This window comes from Malaclemys terrapin, chromosome 2 (genome assembly GCF_027887155.1).
Source record: "Malaclemys terrapin pileata isolate rMalTer1 chromosome 2, rMalTer1.hap1, whole genome shotgun sequence".
NCBI lineage: Eukaryota > Metazoa > Chordata > Testudines > Emydidae > Malaclemys > Malaclemys terrapin.
Window position 1 is genome coordinate 210,690,262 of NC_071506.1, and position 15,579 is coordinate 210,705,840.

The 15,579-nt window shown below is 44.7% G+C and overlaps 1 protein-coding gene across 3 annotated transcripts in view; it reads left to right on the plus strand.

Moving 5' to 3' along the window:
• Window positions 1-846: 846 nt before the first annotated feature.
• The window catches only part of ZNRF2 (zinc and ring finger 2), a 102,434-nt gene continuing 87,701 nt past the window's right edge, over window positions 847-15,579 (plus strand). For 2 of the 3 annotated variants that reach the window (XM_054019783.1, XM_054019782.1), the window contains exon 1: window positions 847-1,601. In XM_054019783.1, the coding sequence (XP_053875758.1) occupies window positions 989-1,601 (613 nt within the window). In that variant the 5' untranslated portion in view covers window positions 847-988. The remainder of the gene's footprint in view (window positions 1,602-15,579) is intronic. The other variant, XM_054019781.1, reaches the window with a different exon arrangement.

Genomic DNA, 15,579 nt, shown 5'->3' on the forward strand with positions numbered 1-15,579 from the left:
AGTCCCAAGCACAAGGGTCATGTTTTTCAGTCTTTTCTCTACAGCCATAACGTTAGAAACTTTTTTTTAAAATGAAAGACGAATTTCTCCCCTAATCACATGCTTCCAGAAGCTGGGTCTTCAAAAAACAAACAAAACCAAAACCCCCAAAGAAACAAAAAGCCAACAACAGCCCACTACCATCAGGAATCTGGGCAACAATGAATTTTAAGTAAATAGCTTTAAACCATTTAATTGCCCTTTCAAGAGACTCACAGAGAAAAGAGGACAAACCCTGAGCGGCGGTGTCCCGCAGCAGCCTTATTTTTGCTGCAACACACTTTGAAAATAGCTTTTGTATCTGTTCTGGCGCCCAGAGCGCTGGCTGTGCCCCCCTAGCCATCTGAGCTCTGCTCATCAAGCAGCAGCTGGGATCTGCACCCACCGGCATGGGGTTGGGAAGCAGTAACAGGTGGGCTAACTCTGCAGCAGCCCTTTCGGGCCTCTGGTCAGTGCAATCAGGGGCAATTCCTGGTTTTCCCCCAGTGCCAAAGAAGAGGGGGGGGCCCGCTCCCACGCCTCTCTGCCCTGCGAGAAGGGGCCACACTTCCCTCCTGTCCCCGCAATCACGGAGCCCAGCCTGCGCGCTATCTAGCGGGCCCCAGGTCAGGTGGCGGCGGGTAAGAGGCCGGGCCCGCTATGGGTCTCCAGATGGCAGCAGGCGAGAGGCGGGACTAATAGCTGGGCTTGCCCGGCGCTGCTGGGGGGCGGCCCGGGCTGCACCTCGCTCGGGGGCGGCTCCAGCCCCAACCTCCAGTCCCCGGCCGCGCGCCGGTGCCGCCCCCCGGATGGCGACACACTAGGAGCGGCGCCCGCCCCTCGGCACAGCCACGCACGGCGGGCAGAGCGAGCGGCAGCAGCGGCGGGGGATGGCGGCGGCGGCTGGGCTCGGCCCCCGGACAGTGGCGGCGGCAGTAGCAGCCGGAGCCAGCACCGCCCCGAGCGGCTCATGGTGGCGCCCGAGACCCGAGAGCAGCGGCCGCTCCGGCAACGCCAGCTGAGCCGGATCCCGGCGGCACCCAGCGCGGGCGGGCGCCCGGCGCTCACCTCCCCGCGCGTCCCTCGGGGGCTCGCTCCTGCCGGGGCCGCCTCAGGGCAGCGGCGAAGGGCGCCGAGCGGCGCCAGCGGCGGGACTATGGGCGCCAAGCAGAGCGGCCCGGCCGCCGCCAACGGCCGCACCCGGGCGTACTCGGGCGGGGATTTGCCCTCCGGCAGTGGCGGCGCGAACGGGGCCGGCGGGCGCTCGGCGGCGGCCGGCGGGAGATACACGCCGCTGGCGCCTCAGGCAGCCCCCGGGGGCTCGGCGGCGGGAGCTGCGGCCGCGCCGCCCGTGGCTGCGGCCCGGAGCAGGTCCCTAGTCGGGGCGGCAGCCTCCGGGACCAGGGCCGCCCAGTCAGCCTTCAGCATCCCCCACAGCAGCGGCCCCTACGGCTCGCAGGACTCGGTGAACAGCGCGGCCGAGGAGGGCGGCCGGGGGCGGCCCGCAGGGGGCGGAGGACACGGCGGGCCCCGGCTCGTGATCGGCTCGCTGCCAGCGCACCTCTCACCGCACCTGTTCGGAGGTAAAGTACCCACCCGTGCCCCTGTGTGTGTGTGAGAGAGAGAGACTGCAACCGCCTCGCTACCCCGGCCTGGGGATGTGGGGGTGGGGAGAACTGGAACAGTGCTACTCCAGCCCTCTCCATGGCATGGGGGAGAGGGGATAGAGAGACTGAGGGTACATCTACACTACAGCGGGGAGTCGATTTAAGATACGCAAATTCAGCTACGTGAATAGCGTAGCTGAATTCGACGTATTGCAGCCGACTTACCCCGTTGTGAGGACGGTGGCAAAATCGACTTCTGCCGCTTTTTGTCGGCGGCGCTTACTACCACCTCTGCTGGTGGAGTTAGAGCGCCGATTTGGGGATCGATTGTCGCGTCCTGACGGGACGCGATAAATCGATCCCCGAGAGGTCGATTTCTACCCGCCGATTCAGGCGGGTAGTATAGACCAGACCTGATATTCAGCCCTTCCCCAGACCGAGAGACCATAAACATACAGTACCACAGACGTGTGTGGTGGGGGTAGGGAGTAGGCACATTGGAACAGTTTGTATCGTGGGGATGCTGAGAGGCATTGAACCAAACTGTAAACCCTGTATAGGGTGGAAACAGCTTCAACCCATGGGGTGTGTGGCAGCTGCCCCAGCACTCCTGATTCCAGCACCTATGGGAGTAGATCTCTAACTCTCAGTGATGGGCCAGGGAGCGGCTTGAGGGGTAGCACTATTTTTGGTGGGGTTGAGGTAGTGAGTACCCGGCTTGGGGCCGATTCGGTAGTGTTGTGGAGAGTTGTGTGTGGGGGGGGGGGAGTTAGCAGAGGAGGCTTTACCCTTCTCCTTTTCCTATGGAAATCTCAGGCCTGAATCTAGGTCACTACCCTCATGTTAAAAGGACAATATATTCTTTCATTTCAGTGCACCTTTCTTAGTTAACTGAAGAACTGATTGATTTCCTGTTCCATGTTTCCACATTCTGAATATTTTGTAACTCTCAGACTTATAAAGTGAAGTGAGTGTTTTTTGTGTAGCTCTTTTTTGGCTCTTACTTGGGAGAGTAGTTTGTGACTTTGAGGGGATTACAATGAATCATTTTGTGAAAGGGGCAGCTTTCTAGTTCCTCCAGGCTTCAGTTTTATCTATACATGCTTCCGCTGCTGTTTCTTGGCCATGTATATCTAAAAAAAAATTATAGGTCTGAAAGCGGAAGGAAGGAATTTAATAATGAAATAACGCCCCCCCAGCAATGTAGTTTGCACAGTGAAAAGGAAAAAAGAACCTCTCTGTCTTGCCACTTTAGACTTTAATATCGAATCTGTGCCTGTGTAAATATGCCAGTCTGCCTACTACTTACATAATTAGGATTTAATTGGATCATGTATTTGTACAGTTTATTTTAAATCAGACTGAAATCTGTTTTTAGGTACTGATTAAAATGTGGCTGCAGCTTGTTCCTGTTTCTGAGTCACTGAATTGTCTGTACTGAAACATGGTTAATAAAATAGAAGTTATTGTAATGGAAAGTTTCTTTGAATTAGCTTATTCTTTTTTCCAAAAGAAGAAAATGTTTAGATGAGGGGAGATATTTTAAAAAACAGTCTTTAAGAAAATATAGCACTCTTTTTCTAAAGACTGCAGTATGTTTCCTGGAGGCGATAGAAATAGAGGAGGAGGAGCAAAATGTTGAATCTATTGAAACTGAAGTTAAACGCTCTGTAAATAGTTTGAAAAGATGAACTTGTTAGTTGTTTTTCCTGTACAGAATATTGTACAATTGTTGTTTAAATGAAAGTTTTTGGTGCATATTATGCTCTCTTCTATCTCCCTTTCAAGTGTAGATTTTTAATTTTTTAGGTACGGTTATTGAGTTGACTTCTTTCTATGACATTTATTATAAAGGTTTCACTGCTCATACGAGTAAGGTGCAACAGGACTGTCCTTTAATGTGTTAATTCTTGTTGATAGTTGTTAGAATCATAGAATCATAGAATCATAGAATATCAGAGTTGGAAGGGACCTCAAGAGGTCATCTAGTCCAACCCCCTGCTCAAAGCAGGACCAATTCCCAGCTAAATTATCCCAGCCAGGGCTTTGTCAAGCCGGGCCTTAAAAACCTCCAAGGAAGGAGACTCCACCACCTCCCTAGGTAACGCATTCCAGTGTTTCACCACCCTCCTAGTGAAATAGTTTTTCCTGATATCCAACCTGGACCTCCCCCACTGCAACTTGAGACCATTGCTCCTTGTTCTGTCATCTGCCACCACTGAGAACAGCCGAGCTCCATCCTCTTTGGAACCCCCCTTCAGGTAGTTGAAGGCTGCTATCAAATCCCCCCTCATTCTTCTCTTCTGGAGACTAAACAATCCCAGTTCTCTCAGCCTCTCCTCATAAGTCATGTGCTCCAGACCCCTAATCATTTTTGTTGCCCTCCGCTGGACTCTTTCCAATTTTTCCACATCCTTCTTGTAGTGTGGGGACCAAAACTGGACACAGTATTCCAGATGAGGCCTCACCAATGTCGAATAAAGGGGAACGATCACGTTCCTCGATCTGCTGGCAATGCCCCTACTTATACAGCCCAAAATGCCGTTAGCCTTCTTGGCAACAAGAGCACACTGTTGACTCATATCCAGCTTCTCGTCCACTGTGACCCCTAGGTCCTTTTCAGCAGAACTGCTACCTAGCCATTCGGTCCCTAGTCTGTAGCAGTGCATGGGATTCTTCCGTCCTAAGTGCAGGACTCTGCACTTGTCCTTGTTGAACCTCATCAGGTTTTTTTCTGCCCAATCCTCTAATTTGTCTAGGTCCCTCTGTATCCGATCCCTACCCTCTAGTGTATCTACCACGCCTCCTAGTTTAGTGTCATCTGCAAACTTGCTGAGAGTGCAGTCCACACCATCCTCCAGATCATTAATAAAGATATTAAACAAAACCGGCCCCAGGACCGACCCTTGGGGCACTCCACTTGAAACCAGCTGCCAACTAGACATGGAGCCATTGATCACTACCCGTTGAGCCCGACGATCTAGCCAGCTTTCTATCCACCTTACAGTCCATTCATCCAGCCCATACTTCTTTAACTTGGTGGCAAGAATACTGTGGGAAACAGTATCAAAAGCTTTGCTAAAGTCAAGAAATAAGACATCCACTGCTTTTCCCTCATCCACAGAGCCAGTTATCTCATCATAGAAGGCAATTAGGTTAGTCAGGCACGACTTCCCCTTCGTGAATCCATGCTGACTGTTCCTGATCACTTTCCTGTCCTCTAAATGTTTCATAATTGATTCCTTGAGGACCTGCTCCATGATTTTTCCAGGGACTGAGGTGAGGCTGACTGGCCTGTAGTTCCCCGGATCTACAGATTTAGATTAACTTAATACGTATGTGTTATAGCTTGTGTAAAGTCTGAATTAAAAATAGAATGAAATGTTGTTTTTGGGGGAAGGGAGTTTTGATGCAAGGTGCCTGTCTGTGTGAACTTACTTTCACTTTTGATAGTGATCAATGAAAGCATTATTTACAGCAGTGTGATAATGTAGTTCTATAATATAAAACGTCCGTAGCTTTACATTTGAGATTTTTAGCCTTCAGTGTAATTGATATAGACTCAAGAACAGTAGGTCAAATTAAGATTTTTTTTTGTTTGTTTCCCAGTCCTGGCACTTCCTGGATGGTCAACATGTATGTGACAGACACCCCTGCAAACAGATTTCTGTTCAGTTCTGTTCAGTTGTGTTTTTGTGTGTGGGGGCCTGAAGACAGTCCTGAGTCTCCTGAAGACTAAGTCCGCTCCTAGTGCTGTGATTGAACATGCTAATGGAGAGCATCGAGCGTACCTTAACAAGGAGCATTTGCCCTTGAGAAGGAAAACTTAAGTGCAAGTGTTCAGATAGTGCTGAGTTGCTGCAAGTTTATTAATTGTTAGTTAAAAGTAGCAGGGCTTTGATGCAAGGATGCTGCAGTGTTATCAGAGTAGTATGCATGAAAGCTGGTGTGTGCAATTCCTTTTGCAATCAAAGGGTACTGTGCTATTGCATATTTACTGTCTATACAGTGAGAGAAAAGCATTAAAACATAAAGCATGTCGCCAATTTGTCAGTCAAAAGTAGGATTCCTTGCTTAAACCTTGCATCACAGCCTTAATTAGATCAGTTACAGACCATATTTTCCTCATTAGAATTTCAGGTGATAATTTACATAATTGCTAAGTAGTACCGTATGTTTTCTTATTAATGAATCTATTAAACTAGAATGCAGAATATTAAATATTTATTGACTGAGATGATGATATAGAATGTATGCCCTCCACTTATGCAATAAGCTTTAACCTTGCAAGGTGACTAATTGATGATGGGTGTCAGATATTAGATTTTTGATGATCAAGATGCAAAATGTAACCAGCAAAACTGGTTACAATCTCTATATCACTTATATCTAAATCTATCTGTGAATCAGTCTGAAGTAGCTTTTCTTTTTTTCATATGAAAATGAATGGCTGCTTAATCTAATCCTAGCATTCAGTTTTGTTAAAAAGGGAGGGGAGGACCTTTACATGTCAAACTTTCCTATTATATATTTTTTGCAATTTAAATATTTTGTAATGTGGGTGGCATAATAACTTTCCAGTGCAATTAACATAGTAAATGTCATAGCTATACACTTTTAAAAAATTCAATATAGTATTCAGATGCTTGGTTCAAACAAGTGGTCTTGTTCTAGATCATAATTTCATAAGACTGTCCATGGAGGAAAGTAACTTGGAGGACTGCTTTTGTGCTGTTTCTGACTAGCTTAAGCTTGTCTAGGTATGGTGCTTGGCAGTTACTGTGTGTATTGTGCGCATGCTTCAAGCACCTTCCCTTGTTTTGTAAACTGCAGTTTTTTTGTTGTTGTTTTTTTTTTTTAAACTGAAAACTACAGACGTTTATTTTGAGAATCTGTTCAGCAGTTTCTTTGGAGAATTAGTTTAATCTTTACATATTAAACTGTATTTTCCTGGCAGACTTCTTGGCTTTTACAATCAATAACGCATGTGTGTTGCACTTGTAAGACTACTATAATTAATTGGCACTTATTGAATTGTACTCCATTGTGACTTTTGAATTACTCAGAACAATGTTTAAATATTAGCTATCTAATCTGTTAGTTTTAAACTACGTGATTAGTACTAGAGGTACACTAAAATGCAAAAAATGAAACACTGCTATATGCTGCGATGTGCAAAAGTATGATCAGTCTGTTATTTCTTTGGTACAAACTGTAGTAATATTTAAAAAATAATTCATTCAAAGTCATAGTTCTCCTTTGAGTTAAGACGATCTTGTGTTCGTGCTAATTTTAGGCTTGCAATCCTTTATGATCAAATATTGCTATATATCTTGTGATTAAGTATCAGAGCTGATTCAGTTCAGTAACAAATTTTGCAGAATCAGGGCCTAAGACTTGAGCATATACTTAACTTTATGCACTGTGAATACAGGGGGGTCCCTGGTATACATTGGGGTCGAGTTCTTGAAAAGGGTGATGGGTACTGAAATGATGTATACTGTGGACCCCCGTACTCATGGTCGCCCCGCCTCGTTCAACCCCCTCCTCTGAGCACGACCCGTCTCCGCTCCTCCTTCTCTCTCTCTCCACCCTCCCTCCCCCCGCCTCCTGAACGCTGCTGAACAGATGATCAGAGCAGTCAGGAGGCACTGGGAGGGAGGGGGAGTAGCTGATTGGCAGACAGGTGGTGCTGAGGGGGAGGGCACTGGTGGGTGGTAAACGCCCACAGAAAAGTGATGCAAAAGGTGAAGCGAGTACAGTACTAAGTTGCAAACAATGGATATGCGGATTGGGACTGACGTGAATCGGAACATGTTCCCCTATTGATGAGCGATGGATATGCGAAAAAACAGATAAAGGGGAGACATATCGGGGACCCCCTGTAGTTCTGTTTGTCAGTGTGTTACAGGATCCAGGCCTTATGCTGTAGTTAGGCGTAGACTCCTAAATGTTACATGTTCTTCAGTCAGTTCTTTGCACTATAGTACAAAGTTCCAATTTTGTCTAAGGAGATAAAATAGAGGCATTACTCTCATCTGTAAGAGTCGTCTCACCATTTCTTGACAGAGAGAACATTCTTTTTTTACATGAGACTTCCTATTAAAAACAGCCTGTGAAAAAGTTGGCCTTGAAAAGAGTGAATACAGTTTAAATTTATGTGCCTGACTAAATAATTTGTGTTTTCAACACTTTGTATTTCTGGTTAAGACTGATGTCTAGGTGTATCCTGTTTAACTCATACTGTACCAGAGTTATTACGGTAGGCCTTGTATATGTTAGGATTTTTTGCCAAAAATTTCCCTCTATTGGAACAGCTAGTTCAGTTCCAATAGGAAGAACTTCAGGGTAGGCAGGGGCAGAGACTATCGGTAACTCTAGGGGAGAGGGCACGATATAAAGGTCCGGGGGGGGGGGGAATGAGACACCTGATCACCCCATGTGTTCCCTCTGGCCCCTTTCCCATTCACCTTGCACCTCCCATACCTGCTCCAAGCTGGCACCACCTTGCCCCCTCTCCCCTCATAGCTCCTTCCTTCTCCCATTTACCTCCCCACTGTGTGCATGGTGCGGGCAAGAGCGGGCTCCGCACACCTACTGTCAAGCAGGTAACTGCGGTTGTGGGCAAGGAAGCAATGGGTCTCAGCAGGCTTTTCTGTCTCTTTCTCCTCTTCTCCCCTCCCTCTCCCCCCCCCCCCCCCCAGGTGTCAGTGACTTTCACGGGCACATCTCCCTGAGCTGCACTCAACCTGGCTCCCACACTGGCAGAAATCGGAGGGGGGGGGAGGTAACATTTGACCCTGTGTGCTCTCCATGCATAGCCTCTGGATCCAGGTAGCTGCTGGTGTGTTTAACCCCTGTGCCCTCTAAAACACAGAGCTCTGTGTAGCTCAAAAGCTTGTACCTTCCACCAGCAGAAGTTGGTCCAATAAAAGATATTGCTCAACTAACTTGCCTCTCTCATACCCTGGGATCAACACAGCTACAACAGTGCTGTGCACATCTAAAACAACTGCTTAGGATTTTGTTTACACTGGTGCGCCCACCTTTGGAGCAGAACTAATGATCACAATGGGGAAACTTTCTGGCAAAAAAGTCTAATGTAAATAACCCACTTGTGTCTTGACATACAGTCTCTTCTTAAGAGTGGTCAGGCAGGGAGACGAGTAAGGCCTTTTAAATTGAACTCCTGTTTGTCCATAAAAGACTCTTGGTGGGGAGTGAGTTACACCAACTGTAGATAACATAGAAAATGTTAAATATCTCTTCATTTCTACTTTTCAGCTATTTCTCTGCTAATGTAATTTAAACTATTTAAAGGGGAACCATTGACTGAAAGTGCAGTATGCCATGCTGTCTGGAGTTCATGACCTTGAGTGCCAACCTCAGGGCAGACACTCCAAACTGGTTGTATGTTCTGTAATTAGATTCCACCCAGCCAGTAACAAATGTGAACTCCTGAACTCTTACCATGGAGTCACAGACAGTTTCCTTGGGCAGTTCAGTTTATCTTGCCATCCAGGCAAGCTGGATTTAGTGATGGTTGGTTGCTATACACCAAAGATCACAAAAGATTCAGGTTGCTTCCAGTCCGAAGAGACCAGTCACTTACCCCAGGTCAATTTGTACCTCAGATCTCGGGCGAAAGAAACGCTTGTAGCCAATCCTATAGTAAACTAAGGATGAATTAACTAGGAAAAAGAAATGAGAACTATTTATAGGTTAAAGCAGGCAAGCATACACAAATGAGTTATAATCTATGGTTCCAAAAGGTCATCGAATTATAAGTCTGTCAGCACTGAATATCTTTTAGGGATAAGCCAAGTTGATCCTGGGGAAGTCTGCTTCTGTTTTGTAGTTCCAACCTTTGTGAGAGTTCAAACAGCAAAAGAGCTGACAATTTTTCTTGTTCATTGTCTATTTCCTTCTTCCAGAATTCAAACTGATTGGATAAGCCCTTTTGTATGTAGCCTCTTTATGGGTGTGAAGGGGAAATTAATAAAGTCTTGTGATGTCCCACAGTTGCCCATTTAATTTTAATAGCCTTCTTAATGATAGAGGCAATCCTTTCTGACAGGTTGACTGTTTCAGGGCAATTTTTTTTAGTTATAAACAAAAACTTAAATATTTTTTAATATTGAATTTTACTCCCTTGTTATATAAGCTTGCATAAATGACACAGATATCTGACTGTTCACACAGTGCTGTCAAATGCACGAAGTTACTGAATAAGTTATTTTTTTTGTGATATTTCCATTCCAAAACCTTAGATGTTGAAACTACAATTGTTTAAAATAGTCACTTCTGTCTGATGTCTTTTTCTTTAAGAAAAGATGATTATGTCCTTTCAAGATGCATTTAAACTGTGTGTTGGTGTAATTTTTTTGATCATTCTGAAGGGAAAAACCTTATGTAAAAAGTACTTTTATATAGAATACAGCTGATATAGGAATGGCCACCACTGATTTACAGACACCTCTCGGGTATAATAATGCAGCTCTTTTGCACCAGTAACACTATACGTTAACCTTCAGGAGAAGATGTGAAGAATAAATTCTCCAAGTGAACCTTTAAACCTATAATAGGAATCGAGGGAAAGCAGAATATAAGGCTTGAAATTTAAGGCTTGAAATGCTTGCTGGACTGTAGGTGGATGCTGATAGCAGAGGGGTGTGAAGTTTGGTTAAAGGAAAGGGAAGGTTTTTGGGTTCCCTCCAAGGTGTTACTCTGCCTGGAGGCCACTTTTTTTTAAGCTGACTTGTGTAGGTATGCAGTATATTTGGGCATGTTCCTATGCTTCCTTTTCTTTTCCTTCCCTTCACTTTTCTAGCTTCTGGGGTAGGAATTATCTTTTTCTCCCATCCCAAACCTGCTTTTGACTGGCAAGTTTTGTGGGGAGGCTTATCTTTTCTCTCTTATTCTTGGCTTTGTGGAAGGGTAAAGAGCTCAAATGTCTTTTTTTTTCCCCAAATCATGCAAGTACCAATGACAACAGAACTCTTAAGATGAGTCTGTTTCATTCCTGTTGTCACTCTGTATAATCAAAGCTAGGGATGGGTGTGACGTTATTGACATAAACTGGGACCGTATAGATCATTGTTGCAACCAAGGTCCTGTAGTGGCACCCAAATCTTGTATAAAGGGGGTCAAATGGAGTGTCTAGGACAAGGTTATGGTTTACTGGTTATGATTATGCTGTCTATATGTGTGTATCAGTTTTGTAGTTGAAGTTATGAATATTGGCTCTATACTGTCTGTATGGCGAATATTGGCTCTATACTGTCTGTATGGCAAACTTATGCTATGCTTCTGGGTGACATCCCAGACAAGCTGAGATTAGCTCTGCCTAGCCTGCTTGATGGCCCATTAAGGACCATCAGCTATACAATGGACCCATTGAGAGAAGGCAGATAAGCCTTGTAACTCAGCAAAGTATGCGGGGACTGGCCCATGTGACTCCAGACTCCATTTTGCTGTAATTTTCCACAGTAAGAACAAAGAGGTGTTCTTACACCTGGAAAAGACTATATAAGGCTGATGCCTCATCTCCATCTTGTCTTCAATCCTGCTTCATACCTCTGGAGGAACTTTGCTACAAGCTGAAGCTTTGAACAAAGGACTGAGGACCCATCCCAGCGGGGGATGTATTCCAGAGACTTGATTTGAACCTGCAGTTTATTCCATCGCCGCTGCAAGCCTGAACCAAGAACTTTGCCATTACTGTATGTAATTGATTCCATTTAACCAATCCTAACTCTCATCTCTATCTTTTTCCTTTTATGAATAAACCTTTAGATTTTAGATTCTAAAGGATTGGCAGCAGCGTGATTTATGGGTAATACCTGATTTGTATATTGACCTGGGTCTGGGGCTTGGTCCTTTGGGATCAGGAGAACCTTTTTTCTTTTACTGGGGTATTGGTTTTCATAACCATTTGTCCCCATAACGAGTGGCACTGGTGGGAGTACTGGGAAATTGGAGTGTCTAAGGAGATTGCTTGTGAGACTTGCGGTTAGCCACTGGGGTGAGACCGAAGTCCTCCTAGTCTGGCTGGTTTGGTTTGCCTTAGAGGTGGAAAAAACCCCAGCCTTGGGCTGTAACTGCCCTATTTGAGCAATTTGTCCTGAGTTGGCGCTCTCAGTTGGGTTCCGCCAGAACCGCATTGTCACAATGGGTGATTTTGCTTTCTGATTTGAGAGCAGAGGTGCCAAGTACACATGGCTGGGCATTTACTGTGATGCTCTTCTGTGTGTAGGAGGAGAATAGTGATGGGAAGCACTAAAACTGACCACAAAAGTCTTGCTGTTGTTTCAGCCCACGAAGGTGTTGGTAGGACTTGAAAAAGCTACTCTCCTGTGGTTAATAGGAAGCTTTTCTTGGTGATTGAGGGGCTCCAATGCCACTAGATTCTCCATGGAATTAATCTTTTGCTTAAATAAGTTTCTAAATGCTGTGTATGCAGAGATAATCTGTGTTCTCAGACAAATCTAGTTCCATTGCTGCTCCTCGTAGCTTTCCCAAACTGCAGCCAAGTGAAGACTGATGGGTCTTTTTACCTTTGATTATTGCTGTCAAAACTCTGTGGGTAGCAGTGAAACAGGCAAGAATCATGTCCATGTTGCTTTGTTCAGCTTTGGAAAGCTCTGAGTGGCAGCCCTGGAGCTGTTGATTGCAAGAGGATTAAAATGGTCACAAGGTTGGAAGTGGACAGTCACAGAAAGATGTGCATGTGCACACAAGCTTTTCTGCAGTGACTGTGGGTTGGGGAAGTGGGATAGAATAGCTGAGGGCAGCCACCTTTGGCAGTTCCTAAGGGATCTAGAATGTGTAGGTGAAGGAGCAGAGTGCTGATTCCTTCCAGCAGCTGGTGGAGATTGGGAGACCTATTAACTAGAGTTTAGATACAAATTGTGGTGCCCTCCAGCTAGTAGCCAGGGACATTACCCTCATAGGACTGTACACCCTCCATCTTCCTGACAGCTGAGGCTGGCTCCTTAGCAAGGCATTGTCCCTGGACAGAGGGGGACTGCTATGTTTCATATTGGCCCTAATGTGTGGTAAACTGCTTCAGCCCTGGTGTTAGGCAAAACACTGCAGTTTTATATTCTCAACTATGTTGGAGGGATTGGTTCTGGTGCTCTGTGTATAGTGGACTCCTAGAAGTGTGAACCTCACAAGGATCATCTCAGTTTCATGTTGTTGCTATTTAGACACAAGCGGCATAGGCACCATCAAGGGAAGGTGGATCGAGAAAGGGAGCTAAAGTCAGAAAGAATAAGAAATAAAATTGAGAATATGGGGAGTACTTAGAAGGGACAAAAACACAAACGGGAAGGGGGACGATACATTGGAGAGGGTCTAAGGACAGATTTCATTTCCTCTCTTGGGGCAATTGGGACTAGGAGAACTAGGGAAGCATTTCACATTGGTGGTGTTTGACTCCTTCATCCCTGTTACTGAAGGAAATAGTATTGATGAGCTTCACAGGAATCCTTGTCCAGATCTCTCAGTTGAAGCGAGAGAGGCCACTGTGATAGGGTGGCTTTGCAAAGGGCCTAGTAAGTGATTGGAAGGGGGGAGTGGGAATTAGATGATGATTGAAAAGGCCCCCCTTTTCCTTCCTCTCCCAAAAGTAAGTAGAGGAACCAATTAATAGAATGGGCAGTACTGTAACTAGGGTTGGGGAGAAACTCAAATACAAAGATTTTGGTCTTGCAAAAGCAAACTGCTTAATTTTACTAGGATGTGTAAATGTTTCTTCTGATACCAACATAACCGTAATGTCTGAGCCTTTGGGTTGTCAGTTCAAACAAAAACTCCTGCATAATTTGTGTGGGTGTATGCGCACACATGTACATTCTTCCTGTTTCCTTGGCATAATAGAAATGAAAAGCCCTGCTCTTCTAGGATGTTCCCTAATTTTGGAATAATTGCTCGAATCCTGACAGAATATCTCCCCATGTGTCCCCTTGCACACAATCGCACACTAGTTTCTAGCAGCCTTCCAAGTGGTATTTCTTTTTTCTAAACATCTCATAAAGGAGGTTTTTTTTTATTACTGGTAGGAATCTGAATACACTTTAAATAATTCTAGAGCAGGCTGAGCACCAAAGGTTTTAAACTATTTTGGTAAGTTCTCCCTAGCCCTTGCCAGTCTTTTTTTAGGGAACCGTACCACATAGATGTTCTTGATTCACTGTCTTTTATACAGCCACATTTGAAGCCTTTAACCTCTGAATAATTCTGCACGGAGATGAGATTTTTTTCTACTCAAATTTTCCTGTAACTGCAGCTGCATGAGCCAAATAATGCTTTGTTTAGAGTTTTCTTCAATGCTCCTGCATCTTGTTAATGGTTTAATTACTTGCTGTAATCACCTTCATTAATTTCCACAGGCTGTGTTCACTTACAATGGTGATGGAGCAGATTGCTCTTGTTCACAAGGATGTTATTCTGTGAACAGACGGAGTGGAAAGCCTTTGGTTTCTGCACTCTGAGACCTTATTTTTGAGCATCTTGAGTGTCTGTTTCTTCTGGATCAAGGGGGAAAAAAATCTTCTGAAACACACAATTCCTGAAGTTTAAAATATTCATGATCAGGTGTATGAGCAATGATTTTTGCTTAACTACCCCAATTGTGAATGTGTTGAGCTCAAATTTTTCAAAAACAGGCATTAAAAGTTAGGCTTCAGAGGCCATATCCTGACTTTCAAAAGTGCTGAGTATCTAGCACCTCCCATTGGCTACCTGACAGGTTTCACAAAAGTAGGAACACAAACCAAAACAATCCATGAGACTTCTTTCCAACCTGAAATGGACATGCAACTCATTACCAGTGCATGTGTCCCTGTTCCCTATGCATATGCAGAGAATTAATATTGCTCTGAAAAGATCAGGAAACTTTCAGGGTTTCCCCTAGCGGGTTGAGATGGCTGATTCCAACTCACAACAGAACACAAGTGTTGCTTTAGATTTGGCTTTGTCACCTTTCCCTTCTCTGTTGGCAGTTGTCTTAAAAAGGCGAGAACTCCCAGATAAGCCTTGACCAGTCCCAAATGAGTGGGTGTGCTGCATATGAGGGTGGAGATTTTTAGGAAATTCTGCTATTGTGTTGACTGACTTAAATGTACCATAAATTTGAAGTTTGCATGGTGCGTGCACATGCATTTCTTCTAATTGACAAATATACCAAAAATAACAAAAAGATGAGCTTTTGTGAATTATTCTCCCTAATATATGAAAAGGGAGTTTACATAAAGGATTCACATGGCAGCAGCCTTTATTTGTAAATGTTTTAAAACTAATGCTGTTCACACATCCTTGCTAGCCACTCAGACTGAAATTATTACCTGCAGCAATCACTTTGTATTGTGATTTCATCACATTTTATAAGCGAGAGAAGGTCATATGCTTTCATGCTAGTTGAACATATAGGTGCTCCAGGCAGAAGTTTTGATTTCAGTAAAGTAGTACAGTACTCTTCTTTTTGTCAGTACTGAAACAATGCCTAAGCATGTGGTATTAATGGACACTGTTGCTGAAATGGTGTTTTTATTGTTGTCGTGAAAGATTCTATGGCACCTTGTAAATCTGGTGTTCAAGTTTAAATTTGTTTGGGATAGTTACATACTTCGTTATTGAGGCTACTGGTACACAGAGCAAACAGACTTGTTTAAGTCCTATTAAAACTCAGGAAAATCAGCTTGCCAAAAGAAAAGGATGAGGTGATAATGAAAAATTCTGTCTTGAGCCATCTTGGGAGAGCATTGCATTTGTTCGGAGTGGCTTTCAATCAAGAGTGTTTGTTAAAGTGTGTCAAAGTGGGACCTTAGTTTCTACATTGTATTAGTATAGCAGAAGTTGTGTGATTACTGTCATTTGTGAACACATTCCTTCCTGACCCCCAAAACAGGCAGTCGGTCAGACCTGCAGTGTCCCCAAAATAAAGCTGCTG